The following is a 27,757-nucleotide window of genomic DNA, read 5'->3' as shown; positions in this document are numbered from 1 at the left end:
TAGATAATACCCTCTCAACTGTATATTTGCTGAGCAAAGGAACAAGAAGAAAGCTTTGCCTCCTGTACTTGATTATAGAAAGTGCTGAATTTATTTTAAATTATTGAAAGTCGGTGAAATTTGATACATAACAGAGCTTTAACAGATACTCCAAGTTTTGGTCTCTGTCTGGTTAGGTGTAACCAGGCTATAAACTGGTTAAGATTTTCAGCAAGGCTTTAAGAAGCAGTTGACTTTGATAATGCCAAAAAGGTAGTAAGGCCTTATTTTACATTGCAAATGAGTTATTCAAGTCATAAGTGAAATGAAAAGCATATTTCACTGCCTGTCTGCCTTGTGCTGTACTGTTTTATTTTTATGCTTCTCAATAAAATAGAGGGCATACTTCTGAACCTTATGGTCTATAACTACAGATATGCCAATCTAACCAAAGATAATTTAAGTAATCCTGCACATACAATACCATTGACCCCTGGATGTAAAACGTTATTTATTGAAAAAGTAAAACAGTCATTGACCAACTCCTTCAACTTTTCTATCTTACAGAGATGCTAGAAAAAAGCCACACCAACAATAGACAACACCGGAGTGTGTATGGGATTTCAATCTTTTAAATCTGAAGTGGCAGTCTTTCCCCTTCACTTATTTAACATTACACTTCACAACACCATGTGTGAGAAATTAACATTTTAAAATGTTGGTAGTAAGACTTGCTGTGAAGAAAGATGGCTTTCCTAATCATCTTTAGCTGGTAAATGTAACCATGTGTTACTGTAACCCACAGTTTGAGCTGTACTTTTTTTCCCACTTCAGACTTCACTTGCAACACCAATAAAGTTAGCTTAAGAAATCTTAACAAGATTGTTGTACTGTGTAGAAACTGCTATGCTAGTTAACCTATGCTAGTTAACCAATAGGTTTTGGAAAAAGCACGTGCCTTCCAGATTGATTTACCACTTCCCTGAGTTACAGATCTTACTTAGGGTGCTTACTCATAGGCTGAAGGCAAATGAGGGCTAGGATACAGCTCACCCTAGCCTGCTTCATGTGTGTGTCTGCCATCTACAAAAGGCAAAGTCACCAGCAGTAGTATGTACTGTCAGAGGTATAATCACTGCATCCTGAGGCTGACATCTAAAATGAGTCAGTTAATTGCTCTCTGAAGCTGCATGTCAGCCTAGAGTGACTAGAATGAATTTGATTAGTACTGTTAAGAAAATTCTAAAATGTTACAGGGTCTCCAGCGTTCTTGTTTCCGTTCTCTCCCATTCCCCACATCTATTGACGTGGTACTAACTGTATTTGTAGTACAATAAGAAGGAGTATACTTGTCTGTATGTGTTTGTAAATACAGGTAAGACTCATGTTTTAAAATACATTCTCAATGAATTAGCTTAGTTCCTAGAGGAACACCCCGTAAGTTTCTCAGTGTTACTAACACTGTCCAGAAGAACAGCCTACTGAACCTAGAAGAATCTCTGATGCTCAGCTGATGGGTCTCAGTATGTCACAAGATGCTCGTTTCAGCTTCTGCTTCTCTGCAGTTACAGGAGTGCAGCTGCCAGGAGTAAGATCAGACAAGTTAAGATCAAGCTGTGTCCTCTCTGATCTGTCTTGTGTTTTCTACTATAGGAATATTATGTTATAAAGAGTATTAACCACAGAATTGCAAAGTTGTTCACTGAAACTGGACATTGAGTGACTGCCTCTGAATGGCAGATCACCAGCTAGAGCTAAGACTGGCGAGAGATGAGCTGGTTAAAGAGAAATCAGTACTAGACAGGTTTTGGTGATATTTTCAAAACTATCTTCATAATAGGAAACTACTATTCCTTCTTAAGACTCTAGCTTTTTTTTCTAACTCTATGATAAACCTTCACCTCCTTTTACATAAAATTTTACTTCAGGATTACACTGTATCTCTCTGCATTCTTATACACTGAGCTTATGTTTCATCCAGGCAGCTCAGCACGCTTGGCTGGGAAAGGCACAACTTATCTACAAAGAAATAATTTCTGCATTGTTTTCCCAGATTTACTTCCGAGCATCGATTTTGGGCACCCAGTGAAGTAGAGGAAGAGGTAGAAAATAAAGAAATAACCGAAATGTTAAACACCAGATATATAACATTTGCTGGCAAGTTTGAACCAGTGAAGCATAAATGTCGAGCGCCAATGCCTGATGGAAGTCTGTGTGAAAGACAAGATCGGATTAAGGTGAGCACCAAGTAACCTGATTTCCAGAATATGTGGAAATTATATCCTATATGGAGAGGTTCTCATTAAAACATACCTATAGAAGTTTATTTTGCATTAGAAATATAGCACAAGGGATCAAGTGATAGCTACGCTTGGAGAAGTTTGCTGATGATACCTGTTTTTCGTTTGTTAAGGAAGTTGTGCTTGTTCAAAGAACTCTCAAATATTTCTGGCATTCATTTGAAGTATTTATATTGTATTTATTACTCTTACATTGAAGTATTTGACAGTGAAACAGTGAAAGTTGGTTTCTGAAAAGTTCTCCTAATGTAGGGCATATTTGACAGTAGTTTTAGAAGCGTGGTTGGTTGGAGGACTAAGAAATTTTATTCACAAATTAAATGTTATGAAAGCTGTACCCTATGCAGCCTCTAATTATGAGCCCTACTAAGCAAGATCCTTTATTTACATACCTCATTCTAATATCCCCATTCTTGTATTATCTGACATTGCATTAAGGTACTTTAAATGGGATTGTACCAGGAAAAGGGTATAGCATAAACAGTAAACATGATGCAGCATGAGCACCCTGGTTCCAGGGGTGGTAGGATGTACTCCCTCTTAAGAACAAATACCCGTATCACAGAGATTATTTCTTTGATATTCCGAATGAATTCAACATGTGATGTTTATGGGATCCTGATGCCTTATAACAAGGTGTAGAGTTTTACCACTTGATTCCAGTATCGGCATATGCTATATTGAAAAACATGTAAATATATTTTCATTCTAAAGCTGTGAAATTTTTTTCCTTTCTTTCTCAAGTGCCCTTTCCATGGAAAGATAATTCCTCGGGATGAGTGTGGGGTTCCTACCAATGCAGAGGACAGAGCCAGAGAAGAAAAGATGCGCTTTGAGAAGCAAGCAAATCAGCCAGGTTTGTGTGTCCATAGCATCTGGAAAAAATATCAAAAGATTAGGTAGAGGTGAAGATAAACTTTGAGAATATGCATGTGTATTTTACAAATGCTTATATAGAGAGTATAAAATATTTACAGTATCTATAATTTATTTACATTTTACATCAGATTACTTTATTTATAGTATCTGCAATTGGACAACAGTCTCAGAACAGTTGGACAAGTGAGATGCAATGTATGGATGAAAAGCTGATCCTTTCATTGCTGAAGACACAAGTTAAGATACACAGAACTAGATCATATTTCCATTTTGCTTCTGGCCACATTCTCTCATATAAATCCCCAAATTTTAATTTGCAGATAATTTGTAATGATTCTTTCTTGTCTCATAAGTATGACTGAATATACACACAGAATAAGGTTAGCTTTGCAATTTGTTCTTTATTTTCAGTGATTCTCATAATGTTCCTAACACTTCTCAGGCAGTAGTATTATATTATTTATCGTGAAGAACATTATATTAAAAACAAGCTGCAGTTCTGGAAAGGACATCCTCTAACAATGCTGGTCCCCAAGAGTTGTGATTACTGTAATGTAACAATAATATTATTAGGACTGCTGTGAATATTAGCAAAGTGTTTTTGTTGTCACAATGCAGGAACTTAGTTTTATATCTTTTTGTTGGCATTTTCTTGTTTTACAAGAATTCTTGGCCTTGTTACGTTGTACTCCAAATTAGTGAAGTCCTCACCTAGAACTTTATCGGCATTTTAATTAGTCTGATAGTAGGTACAATTTGTATATTACAGTTTACTCTGCCATACTTCATTTTGTTCTTAAACAGCGGGGATAGATAACAAAACTAATGGCTTGATCCTTGTATCCTAGCTGCTGCTTCCAGATAGAATGCTTTAAAGAGAAAGCTCATCATTACCAGGATTATTTTATACCATTTTTAGCTGAGGTAATGCTCTGAACTGTTAGGTAAGGAACAAAGACAGTGAGAAAGGCAGCAAGCAGTGAATATGCAGGCAGAAAGATTTCCAAGGAGAGTAAGGGACTTTTTTTTTTTCTAGTAGTAGAACTAAGCTTCATTAGCAATAACAGAAGGTAGATTTTCATAGAGTCCTAGGGAGACTGCAACCAGGAAGCAACTGGAAGTTGATGGACTACAAAGGAAGATGGGAGAGAGAGATCTATCCAACAAGATAGCGTATAATTGGAGGGAACAGATTTGCTTTCAAATTTATTTACTTTTTATTTACTCAGCCTTTCCCTTATGAAGAAAGGCTGAATGACTTGGACTTGTCTAGCCTGGGGAAGAAAAGGCTCCAGGGAGACCTCGCTGTGGCCTTTTAGTACTTGAAGGGAGCTTATGAGCAGGAGGGTGACACACTTTTTACACAGTCCAACAGTGATAGGACAAAGGCAGATGGTTTTAAACTAAAAGAGGAGAAACTTAGATGTTAGGATGTTAGATGTTAGGAAGAAATTCTTTACTCAGAGGTTGTTGAGGCTGCGGCACAAGGTGCCCAGAAAGCTGAGTGCCCCATCCCTGGAGGCATTCAAGGCCAGGTTGGATGGGGCCCTGGGCAGTCTGATCTGGTGACTGGCAACCAGTCCATGACAGGGGTTGGAACTCAGTGATCTTTAAAGTCCTTCCGACCTAAGTCATTCTGTGACTGCTACTGAGCCGTTCACCAAGTCTCTGGTGTGGGTGAGGAAGTGCCCTGTTCACAGGCAGTTTCATCCTTGTCTGGGTAGAGAGAAGTGCTCTAAGCTGACCTCCAACCAGCAGCACAGGAAATGGGCTGACATAGTGAAGTCAGGCCAGAGATGTAAATGTTGTGCTTGAAAAATGAAGTTCCATGCTTAGTTGTGACAAACTAAAACCAGCAACTTAAGCTAGTAGGTGTTCGTGAGGGACTAGTTTCAAACTGGAAGCTAATACTCTGATAGAAAAATCACTTGTGCTGAAAAATATTGATTTCTTTTTTTTATTCTGTGGAATTGCCATTGCTCTAGGCTAGACATAATACTTATTTTTATTACAGTGTCAGCGCAGTGTTGTTAGAGGCTTCTCACCTCTGGCCCACAAGGATGTATATGTTAGTCCCAAAACACTGTTGACATTGTGATGTTGCATTATTGAGTGCCATTGTTAAGCTGAGATGTCACACAAAGGTCCGTGCTGTCTGTCTGGGGAGATACTGGGCAAGCTCAAGTGCTTAATTTATTGGACAGAACCTTAAAGGTTTCTAAAGCTTTTATATACCAAATGTCACTAAATGCTTTTATCCACTGCTTATTATTTCTTTCTTTTTTTTTCCTGTGCCTCAGAATTTTCATTAGCCTTTAGAAAGGCTTTTTTTGGTTGGTTGGTTTGGGTTTCTGGTTTTGGAAGTCGGGGGGAAGGTTGCTTGGGTTTGGGTTATTTTTGCTTTTTTGTTTGGTTTGTTTTGCTTTGCTTTGGTTTTTTGCGTCATGTCTGAGCAGTGCTGCTCTGGAATATTCAAAGTAGAAATCCACCATAAGTGCTTTGGTCTTATGACTGACAGCATCATTTCCTAATGGTGACAGCTGGAAAAATGCCAAACATTAAAGCTGAGATGTTGGTTGCGTAATTAAATTCTACCAAAGTCTTCCCATATCTTTTTCTTTTTGGATAGCAGTGGTTCTTTTCGTCCTTGAGTGGTTGAAGAGGAAAACAATTACACAGAAATGACACAGTTTGTGTAATAATGACTGTGTTTTGACAACACTATCGTTGATATTATATATCATTTTTAAAATGAGTACAAATTTTGTAATTCTAACTAATGTCCACAAAACGGTGCTTTGGGCTCTTTGGTCCTCAAACAATGAATCAGGAGGGATTACACTGACCTGCTAATCTGTAGTGTTCATCCTCTTCCAATAGTTCGCACACAGGAGCAAATTAAGTGCCTATTTTTTGTGTCAACCCTGCAGAGTATCTGGTTTTTCAGCCCTTAGTGACTTGTTAACAAACAGGTATCAGGACAGGCTGGTGAAGGCAGGCCGCTGGCCAGTCAGATGTGAAATAGCATCTCTTTACTAACTACAGTATTGATTCCCGCCTACCCCTGCAAACTGTGTAATTTTCTTTTCCCTGCTGCTAAACTCAGTAACAATGTATGAAGAGCTTTAGGGGCCCATCAGTGCTCAAAAAGGCTGCTCTTCCCTGGCATTCTATTGATTTTTCTCAAAGGCTTTTAAATTGCTCCTTCATTTTACTCAAACGCTCATTTCATCTCTACTGGATGCAGGCATTTTTCGTTGTGTTTAAACAATTGCTCCATTCACTGGGTTCCTAAACTGTGACGCCTTCTTATTACTGGGAGATAAACTGTTTAGACAGTTTTCCTTAATCTTGGATTAATCGTTCCTGTATCTGAATTGTACTGTTCTGTATTCATTCAGTTCAAAAAAAAAAAAAAAAAGCCACTGAAGAAACCCATCTCTTCAAGTCTTATGATCTATCAAGTATACAGGTTCTATTTTCTCCCTCTGTGATTCTCCTGCCAAGTTCTACATGGCTCCATTTTCCTCATGCTTTTTTTGTTGTCGTTGTTGGATTTTAACCTCTCTGCTTTTGCATATCGTACCAATAGGTTTGATCTAACCAATCTAACACTGGCAAATAACTGTGGCAAATAGCTCTGGGATTCCTAAGCACTGCATTCTGAAGTACCTCTGGCCTTCTCAAACTGTTAGCAGTATTTGTCATGTTTTGTACATAAGTGAAATTGTCATTTAGAGCTGTACATTTTCCCAAAGATGTTAAATGAGAGTAGAAGTTTGGTGTTACAGTTTCTACAGTTTCTGCTGACTTACTTGAATCTATATGACAAATGGCTGGTTATTAAAACAAGGAATTTTGACTTTCACGCTGTGTGGGTAACATTACTCTCAAACTAAATGCTCAACATGTTTATAAAGTGGTGCCATTTTCTTGAGTTTACATAGATATCTCCAGGTAGAAAAACTGACTGTCCTGTGGCCACATGTTTACTTACTGCTGCTTTTATCTTTCATTCTTGTACTGGTATGCAAAACTGTGCTAATGATGAAAGATAAGTGCTTCCTCCAATTTACAGTCTAATTCATTTATGCTTATTCCCATGGTGACTACTGTGCTCAGAATTCACTTAGTGGGGTTGGATTCTGAAGCATTAAGGATTTTATAGAACTGTAAAACAAGTTTTTGAAGAAAGACGTTCACATGGGCTCTTGTCAGGAAACCTGATTTAAATAATGAATCTGATGAAGCGTGGTATAGTTAGAAAGAGTGACCCTTTCAGATGCAAAATTGGGCTTATGGCAACAAGGTCATGTCTTATTCAAGAATTACATGTCAGATGCCAGTTACATTTTGAAGCAAATAAAATCAAATGCAGAAATGTTACAATATTGCTATTTTATCATATTTTATATAGGTAGTTACCTGTTATTCTGCTCTAAAATTGACGAACTCCATATTTTTCATTTTTAAGCTTTTTTTTCAGAATTTATTCCTGAAAATAAGTTCCACAGCTACATTGTTGGCACTTTGTTCAGTTCCTAAATAATGATTGCTGTGTTTATGTCAGCTCTCCTGCATGGAATATTTTCCTTGAAACTGTGTTGCTGTAAAAGCTTAAGTCTTCATACAGAACAGTTTTATCTACAGCAGGTGATAATAGATACTGATCCCAGACTGGCAGGGCTTTTTTATCAAGGTCTGTGGTTTTGACTAACTGCTTTATCCTCCTCTCCCTTCATGTACACAACTTAAAGCACTGACTCTGCCCTTGCCTAGGGGCGACAAGAACCTTTGCCTTAGGTAAGGCTGCAAATTCTGCTTAGGCTCGAATTTTCAAAGTGCCTGGTTTTTCTTATGAACAGAGTGGCGGGATCCAGAATTCATGAGAGAAGTCGAAGCAGCCACGGGAGTGGATCTTGGTTCCTCTAAAAATAATGGGAGAGGAGGAAAAAAGAAAGGGAAGAAGAAATACCCAAATCTGACAGACCTGAAGCAGCAGGCTAACACTGCTCGTTCCCGGCTTGAGAAGATAGTCTTCAATAAGTAAGATACTTATGTTTTCTAAAGCTTGCTAAATTATTGTTTCCCTTTATTTTAGTGGCATTTTTGTTTCTACACAATAAACAGCTTCCTTTGCCAGTGGAAGAGCACAAATGCCTTTTGTGCTGCTGGAGAGTAAAAACCAGGTGACAGAGGTTATTTCTTAGAGTATGATTTTCAGCTAATTTATAAAATTTTCCTATTATTTTTATCATCATTTTCATCTATTTTAGCCTGTAATTGTTGTAGTGTCTTCTTTGGATGAACATTTATTAATGGATGGATGGATGCTACTGCATGCATACAGAAAGCATTGGATGTGGAAAGAGTGACACAGTTTACAAACCAGACACACTGTAGCAGCATGGATGAAGTGAGAACAAAGGGGTTTTTTTCTTCTTGAAAGCCTGAAATGGGTTGTCCTAAGCAGAACTGTAATAAAAGTGTGTGTCTGAAATCTTGGCTTTTCCCATGTGGTTGCCCTCAAGCTTTTCAGAGACTTCCACAAACTTTCCTGAACTTCTTTGCTCCTGTGTGTCTTCTCTTGCTCTCGTGTGTATTAAATTTGTAGCTCAGTCTGTGCAGTGCTTCCCAGTACAGTGCACACAGCAATTCTTTGTCTGTATTATTCAGAGAGATACTGCTAATGCATTTTCTTCTCCTTTGCTGAGAACACAGTCAAGAAAAATATTCAGATCCTTGTGGTACAGTGTTGCTCACATCATAGCACTGTCAGTACTTCTCCCTTTCCGCTCTGCACAAGTGCAAACAGTGGAAAATACTTGGATTGAAAAGCAGCAAATACTCAGAAATGTTAAGAACCTAACATAATCATAACTTCCATGTGTTGAAGGCTAGGCACTAATGAACACGATTATTTATGCACCCTCACCCTTATTTTCAAAAATGCAACCAATAGCTATTTATTTGCAAGAAAGCTCGGCTTCCCTGAGGTAACCAAAAGTGGTTTGTAGGATGTCTTCCTCTCCCAAAGCAGGTTTGTGAATGTGATGCTTAAATTCTAACAAGTCTCAATGTTGAAATTCAAGACATTGTCAGTTAACTCTGTACCTCCAGACCTACAGTAGTAAAAACATGAACCTGCGTTGCTGAAATGCTTCAAGCTACTGTTATTTAGGGACCACTAATTAATTCCGATAACTCCAGTAACTGCAGGAAACATGGGCCTTGTAGAAATGTGTTTGATTAATTTTATGACTCTACAGATGGAACTACTTTCTTTATCATTCTGAAACAATTTACTTCTGGAAAATACCCCATGCTATCCCCATGGACGCCCTTTGGCATTTAAACGTTTTTGGCAAAGATGTGTTCATGACTTACATAGGCATTCATGAGAAAAAAAATTGAAGCAGGCTGGCTCAGATGCAAGTGGGAGTCCACAACCCTCCTACAAGCTGAATAGGTTTTAGAATATTTAGTAGCACCATAGGCCAGCTCTCCTGCACTGTTTCTTGTGTGTAGTCTTGGTTAGGTCTGGCTGCAACAAAAACTTGTCTGAGCATGCTCTGGTCTTCATCAGAAGGGAAGCAGCTGCAATTACTTAAAGTTGTTAAAACTGAAGTAGTCAAAGCAAAGTGAATAGAGGAGGGTTGTTAAGTCAAAAAAGCAAAAATATTAAATCATTAGTGACTATTCCCTAAATATATTGCATGACTTGAACAGCATCCAAGATAATATTTGTTTGAATTCAGTTTTCCCTTTTATGATGCAGTAGGTATAACAGGGCTAAATCCATGTTGATTTCAATTACAAAGTAGATCCTTTCTGTGACAGTTTCATGTTACTTGATCTTAAAGTCGAAAACCATGCTGTTGTAATAATATGAATTTGATATCAGCTTTAATGAAATAAATTTCAAAAGCTGTTTTTGGTTTACTCTGCTCTGTGCTAATGATTATGAGTGTGTGGTAGTGCCAGGTATAGGGAATCAAACCTGTCATGTTTTAATAGGTTTCATGCTTTGCAGCACTAAACAAGATGATAACCTTGACTCCTTATAACAACCCCAAATTACTTGAAATGTATAGGTGATAAACCAAGGCTCTCATCTGCCAATAAAGTTAAGTGAAATTGCACAGAGATCATCAAAGTGGGATCTCATTTCATTTACAGTATCACACAATCCAGGGGTGCTAATGTAAAAACTACATGACATGAAGGCCACTCGCCACTGCTAAAGGCTCACTTTTCTCCTACCAATTAGGCAATATTTGAAGAGCAAAACCATGACCACGTTTTCTCTACTCTGTTAACTTTATTGGCAGAATTTTGTTAAAAGAAACCCACTTTCAAGGTTTTTTTTTTTTTTCAGAATGCTAGCTTTGATTACAGTTGCTGCTGAGAAGATCTTTAATCCTGCTATTTAGAACCACTATTGAGAGGTATCCTCTGTTTTCAGACGTTTCAAAATAGCTTTTAAAGTTAAACCATTAAAGGGAACAGTTAGTTACAACAAAAGTCAGATTGCCTCAGAGGTAACCAGGGGAGCAGAGCTGTAGTAGTGTGTAGACCTGATCCTGAGAAGGGTCACATCACCTAGTGGATGCCTTTTTCTCATTCTACCAGCCACCCTGCAGCATCTGCAGAGAAAGGCAGACTGCAATAGTGTGGAGGTTAACAGACTCAAAACCATCCACTTTGAGTGAAGGAACAGGCAGACTGTACTTCTAGAGTATAAATGGAGACATCAATCAGTGCCACATCCTTAAACTGGATGGAGTCCCTCAGACGAAGCCCTTAGCTGACGTACCTTTCTGAGCAGCAGAACACTGAGGTCTTTACAGAGAAGGAGTAGCAGATGACTTCCTTTCCCAGAAACAGTGGCAGTGTGATGACATACCTGCAAGTATCAGTCTCAGCTGTTTGAGCATTTCTGCTAGAAGCACCCAAAGTAACTAATAAAAATTGGCAGTCTGGAGTCCACTGAAGAATAAAATACCTTGGGCATCCCCTACTTAGCTGTGCACTGTACCTTTCAAAGGTTTTTGTAGAGACGGATACACACACAGCATTCTCTTGATTGCTACTGCTGCCTTCCCAACTAAAGCTCTGCAATGTTAATTTCTCTCTGCATATGACATTCTCTCTGCTGTTTCCTTCAAATCGTGTTGTGCTCACAGATGAAACAGTTATTGCTCAGCAGTAAGGAGGCTGATGGTGTAAGAGGTTCTAACTCTTCATACAGCTGATAAAACTGATTTTTAGGAACTTTGGAAGGAAGTTGCTAAACAAGTTACAGTTAAACTTTCCCTTATGAAAACATTCTAGATTCTGCAGGTTATATTTGGTAGGTGTTTCTGAGTATTAGTTTAGTTTTTTCATCCTGTTAGGTATTTTTAGTTGTTGTTGTTTTTTGGTTTTTTTTTTTAACCTGTGGAAAGGATAGATGCTTTTGCAAGTCAAGTTTACATGTGACTATCAGAAAATAGCACTAAGAAGATAGAATAGACAGCTATTAAACTGAAAAGCTTTAGATTGATTTACTCCTGCTAATAAAATCATTGCCAAATTAAACTATTTGTATTGCTACAGCTAATTTGGTTAACAAGACTGTGTTCAACTCCAGTGCAGCATTCACAGGCCTGATAGCAATTTATCTTCGTTCATTTTTCCCTCAACATTTATAAATAATCTGAGATTCCATAGAATCAATACAAGAGCCTTTATGTATTTTTTGTTTCTCTTGCAGAGGTGCTGTCAAACGAGTGGTGAAAGCAATGAATCAGATGGACCAAAGAAAGCATGAGAAGTTTGCCAACCAGTTTAACTACGCACTGCATTAAGTTGTAGCAAAATGCAAAGAAGGTGAACAAAAGTGCAACTGTACAAAGCTTTAGCACAGGCCTCCGTGTTTGAAATACTGTGCTGTGTGAATTTTTACTGGGATTACTTTTTAAAGTGTTTTTAACTTCTAATTTATTTTACAATTAACATGAATTTTGGCAAAGATGTGATAGTACATAATGGACTTAATAAACTTAGTGATAAGTATTGGAAATTTACCTGAAATACAACTTATTTTATGACTTCTGCATACTCTGAGTAAGATGCTCAGGGCCTTCTTGCCTTCCTAAGGGACCAGTATCATTTACACATTGTTTGCCAGCACAGTTGTTATTTGCCTTGACTTTCATACCTTCAGAAAGATGCCTTAGAAACAGTTTGATTTTCACTCGAGGTGGTAACATGCAGGCTATTTTCTCAGCCTTACATTCTAGAAAGACTACTGCATCAAGCAGCCCCCTAGCTCCAGCACCTCTAGGCTTCTTGCACGTGAACTGGAAAAAGCCAAACCCATTCATGATCAGAAGACAACAATTTGATTTCAGCAGGTTTACAAGCCATTTCAAACTCAGCAGCTGTGGCATCTGTGTAGAAGCTGAAATTAAGTTGGTCTTGATCTCCTTCTTGACTTCCCACTAACTTTCTGAAATGAGTTTGGAAAGCATGTTATAAGTTGTGAAGATACTTAAAATGTGCTGGAGTTTAAGAGGTGCCAAAAAAAGCTGCATTACAAAGAGGTTTTTTAAGAAAATTACTCAGGTGCCTTACTGAGTAAGTGAACTGTCTGACTTCAATCAGTTAAAAAAAAAAAACAAAACAGTTGAAGTTACATTAGTTTCAATCCTAGGAGTGCATGTAGGGACCTAAATACACACAAACACCTGAATTCTTTTAACACATTGGATCCAGGTGCTTGGTGTCTGTGGGGTTTATTATTGACAGTGTTTAGCTCAATCTCTCCTAACTGCTTTGCTGGCTATCATCATCATGTCAGAAGTAGAAATAAATGAAATAAACACTGACTGGTTGTGCTCCTGTGAGGTTTCAGACAGCTTTATCTGTGAAGGAAGTTGGGAGTATCAAGGAAGATAGTGTTTGAACTGAATTTCAAAACGAAAGTAGAAGTCTTCAGTAAAACACAGAACACAAGTTAGAATGGATTCTCTACAGCACCAGTGTAGTTACTCACCTGCTTGAGATACTTCCTACTTCCTTGTACAGCAAGAGACTCCCTAGGAATTTAAAATGAAATCCTGTGTAGGTTTTGACTACCTCAGACAAGAGCTGATTTACAGCTCTGCCATGTATCTGTTGACTTGCACAAGTACTGCTAAGAAAGCAAGCAATGATTATTTAATCTTCCAGATCTTTGCAGTTTGGAAGACTTTTTTCTCTCCAACACATATTTAGAAGAATACTTCTACACTATGACAAATAATAAATAGCAGCTGTTAAAGCAAGAATTTACTGCACTGGAAACCAAAGCTGTGTCTACTGGCCATCTAGCTAACAGCGAAGGCTGCAGCTGAAAGCACAGGCTAGGACCGTACTCATCACCAGATCAGCTGAATCAACTGATCAACTGGTTTTATTTATTGGCAAAGACAAAAAACAAAAAACAGCAGAGCTCATGTACTTGAATGCAGTGTAGCTCAATGGACACTGATATTACAAAATAGTCCATATGAAAGTTCTTGGTCTTGGAGATATTAATATTTATGAGAGTAGTTCCATTGTTGGAGACTTTTGAGCCTGCACAGACTGAAGGTCTTCATTTGTGTAGGTGTGTTTCTACTGATCTCTGTAAAAAAAAAAAAAAAGGGGGAGAAACAGTGACACGCAACCTTTTGACACGAAGTATCAGCACAAGCAAGCTTCTGGGAAACAGTGGGCATACTTCAGCTCATAGTTTCCACTTTGAGTTTTCAGTAAAACAAAAAGCTCTCATGACCAAGATTAGAAAAAGGAATGGTTTAAAGCTGTGAGAAAATATGCCAAGCAAATTATACTCATCTGCAATGCTTCTTAAGAGTTGTATGAGTTCTAGAATTATCAGCTGAAACTTCTTTATTCTTGTTTTGAGGCAAGGATTTTGTTCTTCAGTTAGTGACAAGGATTTATACACCCACTTGGGTATGAAGTGTTTCTTCATGTTATGGCCTTGAAGCAGGAGAGATGGCTGGCTACTCAGAAGTGCACATCAAATGCACTGCTTCCTTAACTCTACCTTTATGTTAGCCTGACCTTTGTACCATTAAGGATCTTCCCTTCATCCATAGTGTTTGAAGAAACGCATGCTTCCCCTCCCATGTTAATTATTGCCTCATTTACTCAAAGGCTTTGCCAAGTTCCACTTTTAGGAGTATACATACAACAGATTTTGCCTTTGTAAACATCCTCATTAGAACTGGTCAGACATAATTCAGCGAAATTTAAGAGCTTTCTCCTTTTTCTGATTTCATCTGTGGCTCTGATGGAGAAAAAAAAAATAAAGACATCTGTCACCAGTGATATCAGAAAGCAAGAACTTCTCCATGCTTATTCTTAGTAGAGCATGATTGCATCTGGCAAGTAAAAACTCAAAAGGAAGAAACTAGCATGTATAAATTTGGTGCTGATGAAGGTGGGAGTGAAGGCGCTGACCTCTAATAGAGAGCACAGTGACAAACAGGTTTGGTATGAAGTTTGAGCAAAATAAGAGCACATCTCTCTGAAGTTACTGATATAGAATGATGGGGCCATGCTCACCTCTTACATGATAACTTCCAGTTTTATTATCAAAACTTACTTCAGGATTTGCTGAAAAATTCTATTAGAAAAGTGTAACCCTTAAATGCTCTTAAATTGTATATACTTAAATAAGAAAAACACAGGATTTGGTTCTGCATGGACAATGTATCATACTGTGTAAAACAGTCTGTAGGTTGGTGGCAGCTGTATGTTCAAGATGTCATGAAGGAAAACAAAAGAAAATTAAAAAAAAAAGTTCAAATTAAAGCTCTGTGAAAGTGGCCAATAAGGTTGTTCCTTATTATAAAGAGCTGCTAGCCAGAGACCAGAAATGCTGAATCTCAGGAACCTAGCAAACAAAAGTCTAATTTAGCATGCAGTGGAGTAGTTCAGCAGCAGAGGTAGCCATCTGATGGTGTTTCATACCCATGAAAATACTTCACTGTTCATGGCTCATCCAGTGCTATTAATTAACGATTGTAATCATGGAGATAGAAACGTCCTCACAGAGTACACATCACAGAAGGTAAGAACATCTGGATGTTTTGGCAGCACTTAGGTGATGAAAATGAGTCATTAAAGCCATGCCTTCTGAAATGATACTACCATGCTGAAAAATACCATGCCATTACAGGATAATCTGAATGCCAGTAACATAGAAATGAACCATCTGCAAATTGTCCCAGAGGATGTCCAGGTGCCTAAGCCTAGAAACACAGCCAAAACACTGCTGAAAGTTGGACTCAAGGTCTGACCTGCTGTGGGTGTCACTGGACTTCAGATCTAGGCCAGAGTTCTGGTTTAAACCTAGCAAGACTAAGGGAAAAGAAAAAAAGAAAAGATGAGCATTTAGAAAGGTTTGATCTGATGTGCATTTTCACAGCAACCAAACGCATACCTTAATATTTTGTTTTTAAAGAGGCAGTGGGAATCATACACTTGAAAGCTGAAGTGCTGGAGCACACATCCAGGAGACAGTTCCCATCACTCATGCTCCTATGGGAGCTGAAACTCAACCCAATGGAGCAAAATATGCCTTGCATAGGAGACCAGCCAGAAGGAAAAAATAAAAAATCGAGCCTTCTAGACTTAACCACAGTCCCTATGCTGGGGCTGGATCCTCATCCCCATCCCTACACACCTGCCCATGAAAAATACTGCTAAGCATCTTAGATTCAGGCAAGAGTTTGCTCACAGTGATAGTGGTCACTGGCTAGAAGATCAGCCCTAAGGGCTTTGTGAGAAAGGTATTACTGTGACAACTACTGGAAAGCAATTTCTCCGTGTTGGTTTTAAGACATTTGAAGAAAGTAATTAACAGTGTCTTGTGAGGACAAAACAACTTCATGTGTTTGGAAGCCTGGAGGGGTGTCCTTCACTATGTGCTGCCCTGAGGACAACACTTCAGAGCTAACAGTGCACAGCAATATCCATATTGGAAGTTGAGAAGCATTGAATGGGATAGGTTCTAGGCATCAGGGAGAGTTAAACAGAAGCAGAAGGCAACAAGGCAGAAAGAGCAGGGTCCTTCATCACAGTAACCAGAACCAGTCAACACCTAGAGCTTACCTGACAGTTCATCATGATAAAAGGCAGGTCTGGAGTCAAGTCAGCTAGGGAACGCAGCAGGTAAGGTACAAAGCCAAGCACAGAACAGCTCAGCTCAGCAAAAGGACTTTACCAAAGCATAGCTTCTCCACAAACTGAAGGATGGAGACTTCACAGAATCTTCTGAGTTGAAAGGGACCTTTAAAGGTCATCTGGTCCAACTCCCCCACAGTAAATAGGGACACTTACAGCAAGATCAGGTTAATCATAGAATGGTCTGGGTTGAAAAGGACTACAATGATCAAGTTTCAGCCCCCTGCTGTGTGCAGGGTCACCAACCATCAGACCAGGCTGCCCAGAGCCACATTCAGCCTGGCCTTGAATGCCTCCAGGGATGGGGCATCCACAGCCTCTGTGCAACCTGTTCCAGTGCATCACCACCCTCTGTGTGAAAAACTTCCTTCTCTCAGAGCCTGGTCCAGTCTAACCTTGAATATCTCCAAGAATGGTGCTTCTACCACCTCTCTAGGCAAACTGTTCTTTCTTACATCTCTTCCAGTTCAGCTTATTTCATGGCAGTCACATCCAAGGTCATGCAGCTGTGCCATATCAGTATTGCAAATCAACACCTGGCAGGTGGTGGGATGAGGCTGCTGATGAGAATTACTGACAAAGATGGCTAAATGGAGAAAATAGAGCCTGTTGTTATATTCAGAGCACTTGGAGCATCCTTAAATGAATGTGGCTATGGTCCTTTCTATTACAAAATCCTCTATAGATATTGGAGGACTTAAGGAAGAATGTAGAAAGCACCATAAGCAAAGTGCTTTGAGCAGCAGCCTTGATCAGGAACAGCCTGGACCCTCTCCATCCAGCAACAGTGATGACTCCTTCAGCTGAAATCGATGCTAGAGATCCCCAAACACATCCCCTAGAAAATATGTGTAGATGGGCCTGTCTAGCACATGAGCAAATTATGACCTATGGGAAAAGATTATTGCTGGTCTAGCTTCAGGTGCTGTTTCTGAAGGAAAAGAAGGAGATAAAGTTAGTAATTACTCAGGTTTCTGAGTTGATGCTTTCTCTCCTCTTCCTTCAAAACAGATCAAGTGGAGAATTAAATTGTACTCCTGTTGAACCTTTCCTGCAAGCTCAGCTGTTGCTGATGATGGTACTTCAGTGCCTGATCCTAAGTTGCTGCAGCAGAAACTCCTCCCTGAGCTAGCAGACCTATAATACCAGCATTAATATGTGAAATACTTTTTTTTTTTTTTTTTTTAATTTAAGCTCAGCCTTGTTCTTTCCAAGAGCAGTAGACGTGCCTTTGCTTATCTGCCTGTTACTGCCCTGAGCAAAACCCCAGCTACAAAGTGCTCATTACACCTTCACATTAACAGCAGGAGTCACTTTTGTCAAGGGGTTAAGGAAAAAGATTGTTAAAATTGTTTAAATACGGTACTAATTAGTTTAGATGTAATGAAACAGCATTAGGCATCCGGTTTCTTTGCAAGGGATTGTTGGATAACTATTTCTGCCAACGCTGCAATTTGCATAATGACAAGGTGTTGGCATTGCATCCACCATTAATTTGCTATATTTATAATGCCATTATGGATCCACTCTTATTCACACACACTATAAAAGATATATCGAAACATAATACACAATTCTGCTTGTTTGGAAATTGCTTTTGGATATCTTTGATTTTCTGTAATAGCATTTTTGTCACTTGAATGCTAACAGCACCAGGAGGAGATTTGCCACACACAGTTCTGAGCCCTGAAATTCAATATTGCTTCCAAGTGGGCATGAGCCTTTATTTTCCTGAATCCTGAAGAAGGGGAAAGTGGAAGCATGATCAGGAATGCTCAAAGCAAATGCAGTATTTCATCCAAACACTTAACTACAAGGTGCATTAAGTCCTTTAAATTCCAAACATTCTTAAAACATTACCAAATCTTCAATAGATCTTAGCTAGGGCAGTTTGCTATTAGCACTGTACATCAACAACCAGTTGCAAAGCCATACCAGCAGCCCATCAAAATGCTCCTGTGCTTTTCTTCCCCTATGCAGTCTCTAGGGATCAACTCAGAAGAAATAAAGCTTGTCACCCTACCTATGGTAAGGTGGAAGGATGGGGAAGAGTCTCTCTGAGCTCAGCTGTGCAGGACAGGCTCTTCCACTGTGTGTTATAGAATCACAGAATGTCCTGGGTTGAAAAGGACCACAACGATCATCCAGTTCCAACCCCCTGCTATGTGCAGGGTCACCAACCAGCAGACCAGGCTGCCCAGAGCCACATCCAGCCTGGCCTTGAATGCCTGCAGGGATGGGGCATCCACAGCCTCCTTGGGCAACCTGTTCCAGTGCGTCACCACCCTCTGTGTGAAAAACTTCCTCCTAATATCTGAACTAAACCTCCTCTGTCTCAGTTTAAAACCATTCCCCCTTGTCCTATCACTATCCACCCTTGTAAAGAATCTGTGGTTGTAAAATAACCAGGAATTGGACATTAATTGAAATACATGTAGTAAGGCTAGATTTCTTTTTCTGTACTGGGAAAGCAGTAGATTATAAAAAGGGGTGAATCTTATTGTGTCAATCGTCTTCTCACACGTATTTCTGTAACTTGCAGTTCTCTGTTGCAGTGTCAGCTCTCATTGACTGCTTCTGTATAATGTCACTGGTTTGTGACAGTGCAGAGAAGAAAATATAGAAGATAGTGATATTTTTAAAATGAAGTCTAACACTTAAGGTGGGGTGTTGGTTTTAACTAGCTAAAGATCTGTCATACACCAAGTTTAAATCAGTAAATCATATACTGGACTTGGCAGATGTTTGTCACATTGCCTGAACCTGCATGCCCAGACTTGGGGGTCCTGGACATGAGTTGGTCTGTGTCCTTGGTGTTTTCCTATAGGTTCAGGGTGCATGCAGAGGATTTCTCCTGAATGGGCACTGTAGTCTTATCAGCTCTAGATTTCTAATGCTCAGATAAGCTCAAGCATTGCTTTGAGGCTTTTTTTGTATGATGAATCCATGTGCCTGTCATACAGTGTCAGACATGGAGAAAGGGCTCTTCCTGCCAGGGTTATTTTCACTGTGACAGCCATCATTCTGTCCCCCAAGTTGTGCAGGTAATGTGACCATGTGCAGAACAGGAAGGTCAGAAACAAACAAATAAAAAGCTTACAGAAGTGCATCAGGTAGAGAAGAAAATAGTTTATGTAAACCCACCTTATGAGAAAAACTTGTTAGGATTGCATTTGTTTACTTGCTTGTCTCCTTCATATTCAGTGTCCACTCTGATCTGTGTAAAATTCCCAGAGTCTGGCAGATCTTCAAATATAATTTAAAATGTTTTATCTACTCTTAGAGTAGATAAAACAGGCTCTAGAATAGCTGTGCTTTTTTGCTTACCCTTTGAGTCACAATCTCAAGAACTGTCCACACACTGTAAAACTTAAATGAGAATTTAAGTTAAATATGTCAATGTTAGAGCAGGACTATTTTACATATGTAATACATGAGGTAGTGGATGTTTGCCCCCTGTGCATAACCATGTATTGTTCAAGAAATAATTTAAATGAAGTTTTGTATGGAAAAATTAACATTTTGCTTATTTAGTGTATGAGCAGAAATGTGAAATGCGACTGCAAGTTCAGCCTCAAACAGAGGGTTTACAGTATTTGAAAAAAAAAATCTCATCTAAAACCAGAATGGCACTTTTCTTTTTTTTTGTGGTGAGGAAATATAGAAGACTGGTCTCTAATGAATCTTATATAATTTCATCAGCTATGGTGTGTAAGCAATGAGAGAAAATATTTCAAAATATTTTGAGTTCTCTCCCAGTTACTTGAAGCAGATCTGTACTTGTGTGCTTTTCCTCTTATTTGTTCTTAAGATATTTAATGCAATTTATTCTGTGAACATTAACACCTGTTCTATATAAGCAGGAATATTCAGAACAAGACAAAATAGATGCAGATTCCTTCTCTTTATGTTTAATTCTGTCACAAACACGGTAAACAGTGGTAAGATGCAATTAGTGTCTGAATCGTGTCTCACAAAACAGGCTTGCAACCTTGGATTTAACTGAGAGTCATAGAATCATAGAATGGTTTGGGTTGGAAGGGACGTTTAAGATCATGTAGTTGCACCCCTCTGCTATAGGAAGGGACACCTCCCTCTAGACCAGGCTGCTGACAGCCCCATCCAGCCTGGCACTGAACACCTCCAGGGTGGAAGCATCCACAGCCACTCTGGGCAACCTGTTCCGGTGTCTCACCATCCTCACAGTAAAGAATTTCTTCCTAATGTCTAGTCTTACCATTGAGTTTTGTGGGAATTTATTTAAAAATGTGCAGGGGCAGGGACATGGGCAATGAAGTTAGGACATTCAAACAAGTGGGAGCATCTGGCACCAGTTGCTGAACATTTACACAAAGGATGTTTCTGAACCAAAGCCCCACACGGATACCACCAAGCTTCTCCCTGGCAGGCACACAGCCTGGTTACAGGACAGTGGTCCAGGGAGCACCATCTGAGAACTTAATCTTCAGTGCTGCTCCTGCTCATACTATAAAAGGCCTCTAGGTGTGGGCTGCGACTTAAGACTGACTACATGGTACACAGTCTGTGTGCTGGGAAAGCTCTGCTACAGCCAAGGCTTTTTGGTTTTTGTATTGACTTCTATGTGCAGAACATCAACTGGATGAGACATCCAAGCAAGAATTGTCAATAACTTCCTAACCAATGCTAAGAAATACCCCTCAGAGTCTGTTTTCAGCATTGCCTTAAAATGTGAGAAGCCTTGTTAAGATGGATTTAATGACTGCGAATCTCAGGCTGACTCCTTCCTCCAGCAGCTGTGAGTAATAACGCTCACACAGACAGGTTTTGCTGGCAGGAGGCTAAGTGACTCAGAGCAGGAAAATCATCTGCTCCAGAGCTCCGAGCGTTTCCCATTTAGTGCTGGAATACTTTTCAGCTAGAGGAACTGCTTGGAGTTCCCTCTGTGTTTGCTATTTCTCTTAATGAAGCTATTTTTTCTCTAATGAAGCCCCATCTGAGCTACAAACACCAGCACTAGTAGTGTTTGCTCAGGCCTGGTCAGCAACAGGTTGGTTTGACAAGTTTTCTCAGCATCCCCTTCCCAGTTCGTCTGTTTTTCTCCTGTCAGTTGAGAGCTGTGCTCCAAGCAACCCTTATCAGAGAATCATAGGATGGCCTGGGTTGAAAAGGACCACAATGATCATCCAGTTCCAACCCCCTGCTATGTGCAGGGTCACCACCCACCAGACCCGGCTGCCCAGAGCCACATTTAGCCTGGCCTTGAACCCTTGTAGCGTTCTCACTGAAAACTTACTTCGGAACACTTTTTATCACAACACTTATCACCAAACGCAAACGGGTTCGCACGGTTCTGAAGGTCGAGAGATGAACTCTTGGAACAGGGCGAGGTGCCGAAGCTTTCCTGGCGCTGAGGCCGGGCCCTCCCGCATTATAGCGCCCCCTGCCGGACGCACCGCGGCGCCGCGTTCCCGCCCAGCCGCTTGGCTCCTTGCGAGGGAGGACGGACGGAAGGCAGCGCGGCTGCCAGCGGCTGGGATGTTCTGTAAGAACTCCTTAAAATCACGCGAGGAAAAGCTAGATTCGTAAAGTTACCTTAGGAGAGCAGCCGTCACGTTTCTGAGCTGAAAAATAAAACAAACAAAATCCAGACACAACAGTGGGAATCGGGAGTTCCCTTCCGTACGAACTTTGGGATCACATGGGGAATGAGGTCCCTGCAGCCCGTTCGGGGTGGACGAAGCGGTCCGGCTTTGCAATTAAGAAGAAATAAAATAAGGGTGATAGAATTGATACTATTTTCAAAATCATCAGCGGAGGCGCGATGGGAAGATTGTTTTATTTGCTCAAGGGCCGGGATATGAGCGAAAGAACCGGTTTGTTCTATTTACACAAAGCCAAAATATCGGACTATCCGTCAACGGACAGAGAGAAAAAAAAAAAAAAAAAAAAAAAAAAAAGGGGGGGGGGAGTGGTCCTAACATTGCAGAGCGGAGGTCGGCTGTTGGCGAGGGACGGCCACGGGAACACGGGAGGGCAATGGCCTCTGCATTAGAAGAAAAAACGAAGTTTGTGAATAGGAAACACGCGGCGCAGTTCCCAGCGTAAACGCAACGAGAAACAAAACCCCCGAATCGGCCCTTTTGCCTTTTGTGGGCGTTTTCCTGCAGCCCCGCCAGGAAGCAGCAGCCGGCACCACGGGTTCCTCCTTCACGTTTATTGAGTTAAAGTGTTCAGCAAACAAAGTGCTCTCTGTATCATCTTCCCGCCGTCATTCCCATTCCTTATACATTAATTATAAAGTTAAAACTTTTTTTTTCTTTCCTTTTTTTTTCTTTTTTTTTTTTTCTTTTTTTTTTTTTTTTTCCCGTAACGACCAGAAATATACAGAAATGCAGAATGTAAAAACGAAAGAAACCCAAAGCCCTGCAGGCGAGGGGGCTTCGGTCGTCGCGCGCGGCGCTGCGCCGGTCCGGTCCGCAATGCTCCGTGCGCTGAGGTAAGAGCCCAGCCCGCCGCCGCGCCCCTCCGCAGGGGGTTCCGCAGGGGGTCCGTCGGGCCGGACTGGTCCCCTCAGCAACCGAGGGCAGCGCGGGCTGAGGGCTGGGGGAAAGCGGCGGAGCGCGCTTATAGGTGGGGGGTGTAGAAAGCCGGAGCGCCGTAAGTCTGCGAGCCCAGCACGAAGGGCGAGAGGACGGCCGGACTGGGCAGGAAGGGCAGCTGGGCGGCGCACACCAAACCCCCGGCCGGGTGACCCGCGTAGCTGCCGGGCCCGTGCATGGAGAGCGGGTTGCCCATGGGCGGCGAGTGGCTGAGCGGACTGAGGCCGCCCGGCAGCGCCCCTCCGCCCAGCGCCCCGCTCCCCCCGCCGCCCGCCCCGCCACCGCCGGTGGGCGCGCTGGTGTCGGCGCCCGGGTTCTGCTTCTTCCACTTGGTGCGGCGGTTCTGGAACCAGATTTTCACCTGCGTCTCGGTGAGGCTGAGCGAGAGCGCCAGGTTGAGGCGCTCGCACACCGACAGGTACCGCGTGGACTTGAACTTGTTCTCCAGCGCCACCAGCTGCTCGTAGGTGAAAGCTGTCCGCGCCCGCCGGGGTTTGCCCGACTTGGAGTCCGAGCCCGTGCGCTTCCTCTTGGGCTTGGGCTGCTGCTGCCCTCCGCCGGGCTGCTGGGACGGCGGCGGCTGCTGGGGCGGCGGCGGCGGGGGGGGCGGAGGGCCGACGGCCGCCTCGGGAGCCTCGGAGTGCTGCGGGACCGCCTCGGCCTCGCCGGGAGCCGCCGAGCCGCTGCCGGTGCTGCCACTGCTGCTGCTCTCCTCGCTGCACAGCTCCTCGTCGTCCTGCAGCTCGCTGTCGGGGCTGCGGCTCGGCCGGCTGCTGTAGTCCAGGTCGCACTCCTCGGCCTTGTAGAGCTCGCCGTCCTCTGCGCAAAACAGACAGCAGCCGTTAGACTTCAGCCAGCCGCCCCGGCCCCGACCCCGCGCGGCCCCGACGCCCCTCGGCCTCCCCGCTGCTGCCGTTAGGACAGGGGAACGGGGGAACCCCGACGTGGGGATGCGGATATCCCGTGCTCGTAGGGTGCGAGGCTCGGAGCTGCTCGGAAGCGGCGGGGGTTGGTATCGGAGCTGCCACTGATGGGCAGCGCTGGGGGCTGCGCTCTGGGGCCGGCACGGTGCCGCGCTGCCCGGGGAGCTTTTGGCCGGGCAGACTCCGGCACCGTGCGGCGGCCGCTTCCAACCTCAACCTCAAAATACGGCCGGAAAGGCCCTTCGGGGATGCAACGCCGTGGTGCCGGAGCCGCGGGCCAGATCCCGCAGCACCGCTCTCCGTTTTCGGGCAGCGCGAGGGATGGGGAGGTGGGCTGGCGGCCTGAGCCGAGTGAGCAGCCCTGGGGAGGAGGGCAGAGAGGCTGTCAGCGCTTTTAGCAGTTTTAGTTAGGGAAGTGTCCGCACCGATGGGAGAGCTGCTGGCTTTTGCTCCGGCATTTTTAACCCTTTCTCCGCCTGGTTTGACCTCTTGTCAGTTCGTGAGATGGAAGTATTAAAGAGGAGTAAATACTTGTATTGATTAGCAGAGCAGATACAAACTTAATTAAACTCATTTTGTGTAATGTACAAACTAGTTAACGGTCATTTAATTTATTTGGGTTTATAGGACGCTCCAATTAACGGTCTTCATTGGAGAACAGGCTCAATTATCCGATATTTAAGGCTATCGGACTTCTGCTGATGGTTCCGTCATTGCGAAGCCTGGAAGGAAAGAGCGTTTTCGGGAGAGCCGCCTCCTCATCCCGTCGGGCTGCTCCGGCTGCCGGCAGGAGAGCGCTGCCCGCAACGTGCCGCGGGGCCACGGCGCTGTCGGAGACACCGGGGGCTCAGGGCCACAGCCGCAGCCCTTCATCCGCGGGTTTTAGGCACCCCTCCGCTTCCCTCCTCTCGGACCTACAACGCGGTCGCAGCTCCGGGAGATCTCGAGCTGAAGGCTCGTTGTACGCGGTTAACCGAGGTGTGCAAGAGAAAGTGGATCGCTCATCTGTCACCCTTACCCCGTGGTGTTTTAGTCGGTTTTAACGCCCCCAAAACTGAACCCGTTAGTGCATGCCCTGCTCTGTCCATACCCTGGCACCGGACCCTCACCAATAGCCTAAGGGTGTTTTTAAAATGATGTCTGTTGAAGGAGCTGATTTTGGCTTGACGTCGGCTCTGGCTGGCTCGGGGAGAAAAAGGGGCAGAGAAGTTTGTGTAACCCACTTTACCCGGAAAACATCCCTTAATAACGCGGGTTTGTTTCGAGTCCTTTCCAGCTTCCTGATCAAAGCAAAAAGTGAAGAGCGAACCCGCCCGACCGCCGCCGCACAGCCGTGCGGATGGGATCGGCTTCCCCCATCCGACACCGTGCGTGAAGACGGCTGTCCCACGACCTGTTCAACTTATTTCACACCGTCGTGTGCCATTTTGGCCACAGCAATACACAAGCAGTGCGTGTATCTGTGTGCGTGGCGATTTCCACGCCCATTGAACTGCCCGGTCCCGGTCCGGGAGTTTATTTATTCCGGTAAATTAGGAAATCCCGTCCGCGGCTCTATTTAAGCTGCTACAATTTCCTTTAAGCAGAAAAAAATGTAGAACGGGTGCTTTTCGTGACGGAGATGGACGCTGCAGTTGTGGTTTTGAGCTCGGAAGATGCTGAATGTGAACTGAATGCGGAGTTTTTCCTCGGACCGCGCAGTTCTCCGAGCGCCCCGTTCCATCCACTCTCCTTTTGCCAGCAGCCCTCACCTTTCCGCTGTCGGCACTACGGCTGCTTTTCGGAACACCTCTCCTAAATCCAAGCAGTGCCGGGGCTGCTGTTAATTACGGGAGGGAGAGGGGGAAGGGAAGAGGAGAATTAAGTTTGGCGATTTGAAGCAGTCCCGGCTCTGTTTGTGACAACGTTAACGCGTGAGGGCCGAACACGCGCAGCGGCCGCGGATCCCCGCTCTGTTTGCTGTTAGGGAAGTGATGGCATTGCATTTCTCTCCTTGTCTGGAGATAAAAGTGCGAGATTAGCGATAGGCTCACCTCGTCCGTCTTTCGGATCGCGCAGATCTATTTGCTATGACAAAAGTCGGATGAGCTTAGACGAAGAATTACCTCGGGTACAGACTACTTCCAAAAAAAAAAAAAAAAAAAAAAAAAAATCTCTTTGGAATTCCATCAACGCTCCGCTCCCGCTTTTGCTTTCGGAATTAGAAACACTCCCGCTCTGAAAGGCTGGGGCTGCAAAAAATTCCAGAGCGCTTTCTCTGCTTAATTTAACGGAAAGAGTCGCGCCGTGGTGGGATGGGAGAGCTCGGAGTCCCTTCTCCCGGCCCAGACGCAGAAATCATTTTCCCCTTCCCAAGAAGTTTCTCCCCGGCCCCGCTCCGCGCTCGGGACGCGAACCGCTCCCCGCACCGCTCCCGGAGCTGCCACTGCCCGGAGCGCTCCGCTGTCCCCGGAGCCGCGGGGTTTAGAGGTGACAAACTCGGGATATTTGGACCCAGAAAGAGAAAAAGCAATCTAGAGCTTGGGTCGAATGCAATTCCCGATCAATAGCGAGCCCTAATAAGTATAATAGGTTTTAATCGAGTAATTATCCGAATTTTGACCCTATAATTTAGATGTTAGGAAAGAGTTTGCAAGGTGCTTGAAAGAGATATGCACAATTCGATAATAGGATATCGATCCAGGCAGTCCTACATGCCACTCTGGGGCGATTTCCCCCATTATCCAGCCTCTTTACGCTGCTAAGCACATTTTACCTTAAATGTAATCGAAGGAATTTAATTGTTTTTCCAGAGATAACCAGCATTTTGTCACAATTAGTCTGATTTGTCCTAAAAAAAGCCAAGGGGAGAGAGAAAATTGAATCTGTCGCCCAGAGCAACGCGTGGGGGGGAAGGGGAGAGCGGGTTCCAAGGCTGGGGAGAACATACATAAAAGTCAGAAATGCCTCGAGAGCCCCGGGCGGGTGGGAGGGAGCGGGCTGCCACCGCAGGGCCCTCCGGCAGCTCCGACCCTTTGGGTCCTCCTCAGCACCGGGAGCCGTTCAGGGTCGGCCCGGCCGGCGACGCAGCCTCTTCCCCGGTGCCGGCAGCGGCCCCGTGCAGCGCGCCCTGCCTCGCCGGGGTAGCGCGCCGCCGCTCCGGGTTAAGCGACCGGGTGCTGCCGTCGGGCTGCCCCGCACGGAGCTCAGGGAAGAGGAACACAGGCAGCGGGGCCGCCCAAGGGAAGCTCTGCCCGTAGCGGAGCGCTGCGCCCGACCCCACCTCTCCGACCCCCGGCCTAAAACTTAGTTCCACCTCCATGCAGCTAGCGTTCGCACAGCCTCGAGAACCGAGTGCCCCCGGCTCGCTGCTTCCCGACGATCTGTAAAAGCACGCGAGCCCCTTCCCGGGCGTCCGGGCACAGCCCCCGTCCCGGGGAGCCCCCACACCTACTTACTGATCAGCTCTGCGGACTTCTTGCACGTGTCGAAATCTTCGGTGAGAGCTTTTGGCTCGGCCAGCTCCGTCCCTGAGTCCTCGGGTTTATCCTCCGCCCCCAGCGTGAATTCGGTCCCCACCGATTTGTACAAGACCGCGCACTGCCTCCTTTTGCTGTTGAATTTGTTAGGGTCCAGGATGTCGAGCACGGAGAAGGAGGTGGTTCTGTGCACTATGGGCAGCGCGGCCACTGCCCCCTCTTGTCCGGGAGTGTTGCTCTGGCCGTCCCCTTGTCTGTCCCTATTCCCAGGGCAGGAATAGAGCGGCAGCTCTCCGCCGGCCGAGAGCCTTTGCTCCCCATGGCTGTCCATGCCTTCGCCGCGCACGCCGCACGACTCCCCGCCGATGTCCGCCGCGGTTGCGGGGGCTGTCACGGCCGCGGCTGCCGCTGCCGGG

At 43.6% G+C, this 27,757-nt stretch overlaps 2 protein-coding genes across 2 annotated transcripts in view; one reads left to right on the top strand and one right to left on the bottom strand.

Moving 5' to 3' along the window:
* Nucleotides 1-12,222, top strand: part of UVSSA (UV stimulated scaffold protein A) — a 47,536-nt gene extending 35,314 nt beyond the window's left edge. The window contains exons 10-13 of the mRNA XM_042871496.1: nt 2,033-2,216; nt 3,024-3,135; nt 8,024-8,204; nt 11,914-12,222. Of these exons, the coding sequence (XP_042727430.1) occupies nt 2,033-2,216; nt 3,024-3,135; nt 8,024-8,204; nt 11,914-12,007 (571 nt within the window). The 3' untranslated portion in view covers nt 12,008-12,222. The remainder of the gene's footprint in view (nt 1-2,032; nt 2,217-3,023; nt 3,136-8,023; nt 8,205-11,913) is intronic.
* Nucleotides 12,223-22,985: 10,763 nt separating this feature from the next.
* The window catches only part of NKX1-1 (NK1 homeobox 1), a 23,998-nt gene continuing 19,226 nt past the window's right edge, over nt 22,986-27,757 (bottom strand). Inside the window, exons 2-4 of the mRNA XM_042871118.1 lie at nt 27,321-27,749; nt 23,583-23,779; nt 22,986-23,543 (exon numbers count right to left, since the gene is read on the bottom strand). Of these exons, the coding sequence (XP_042727052.1) occupies nt 22,986-23,543; nt 23,583-23,779; nt 27,321-27,749 (1,184 nt within the window). The remainder of the gene's footprint in view (nt 23,544-23,582; nt 23,780-27,320; nt 27,750-27,757) is intronic.

This window comes from Lagopus leucura, unplaced genomic scaffold (assembly GCF_019238085.1).
Source record: "Lagopus leucura isolate 7727_CA_CO unplaced genomic scaffold, USGS_WTPT01 Super-Scaffold_100004, whole genome shotgun sequence".
In the NCBI taxonomy this organism is placed as follows: Eukaryota; Metazoa; Chordata; class Aves; order Galliformes; family Phasianidae; genus Lagopus; species Lagopus leucura.
Note: the sequence above shows the minus strand (reverse complement) of the source record. Positions and strands in the feature narration are given on the sequence as shown.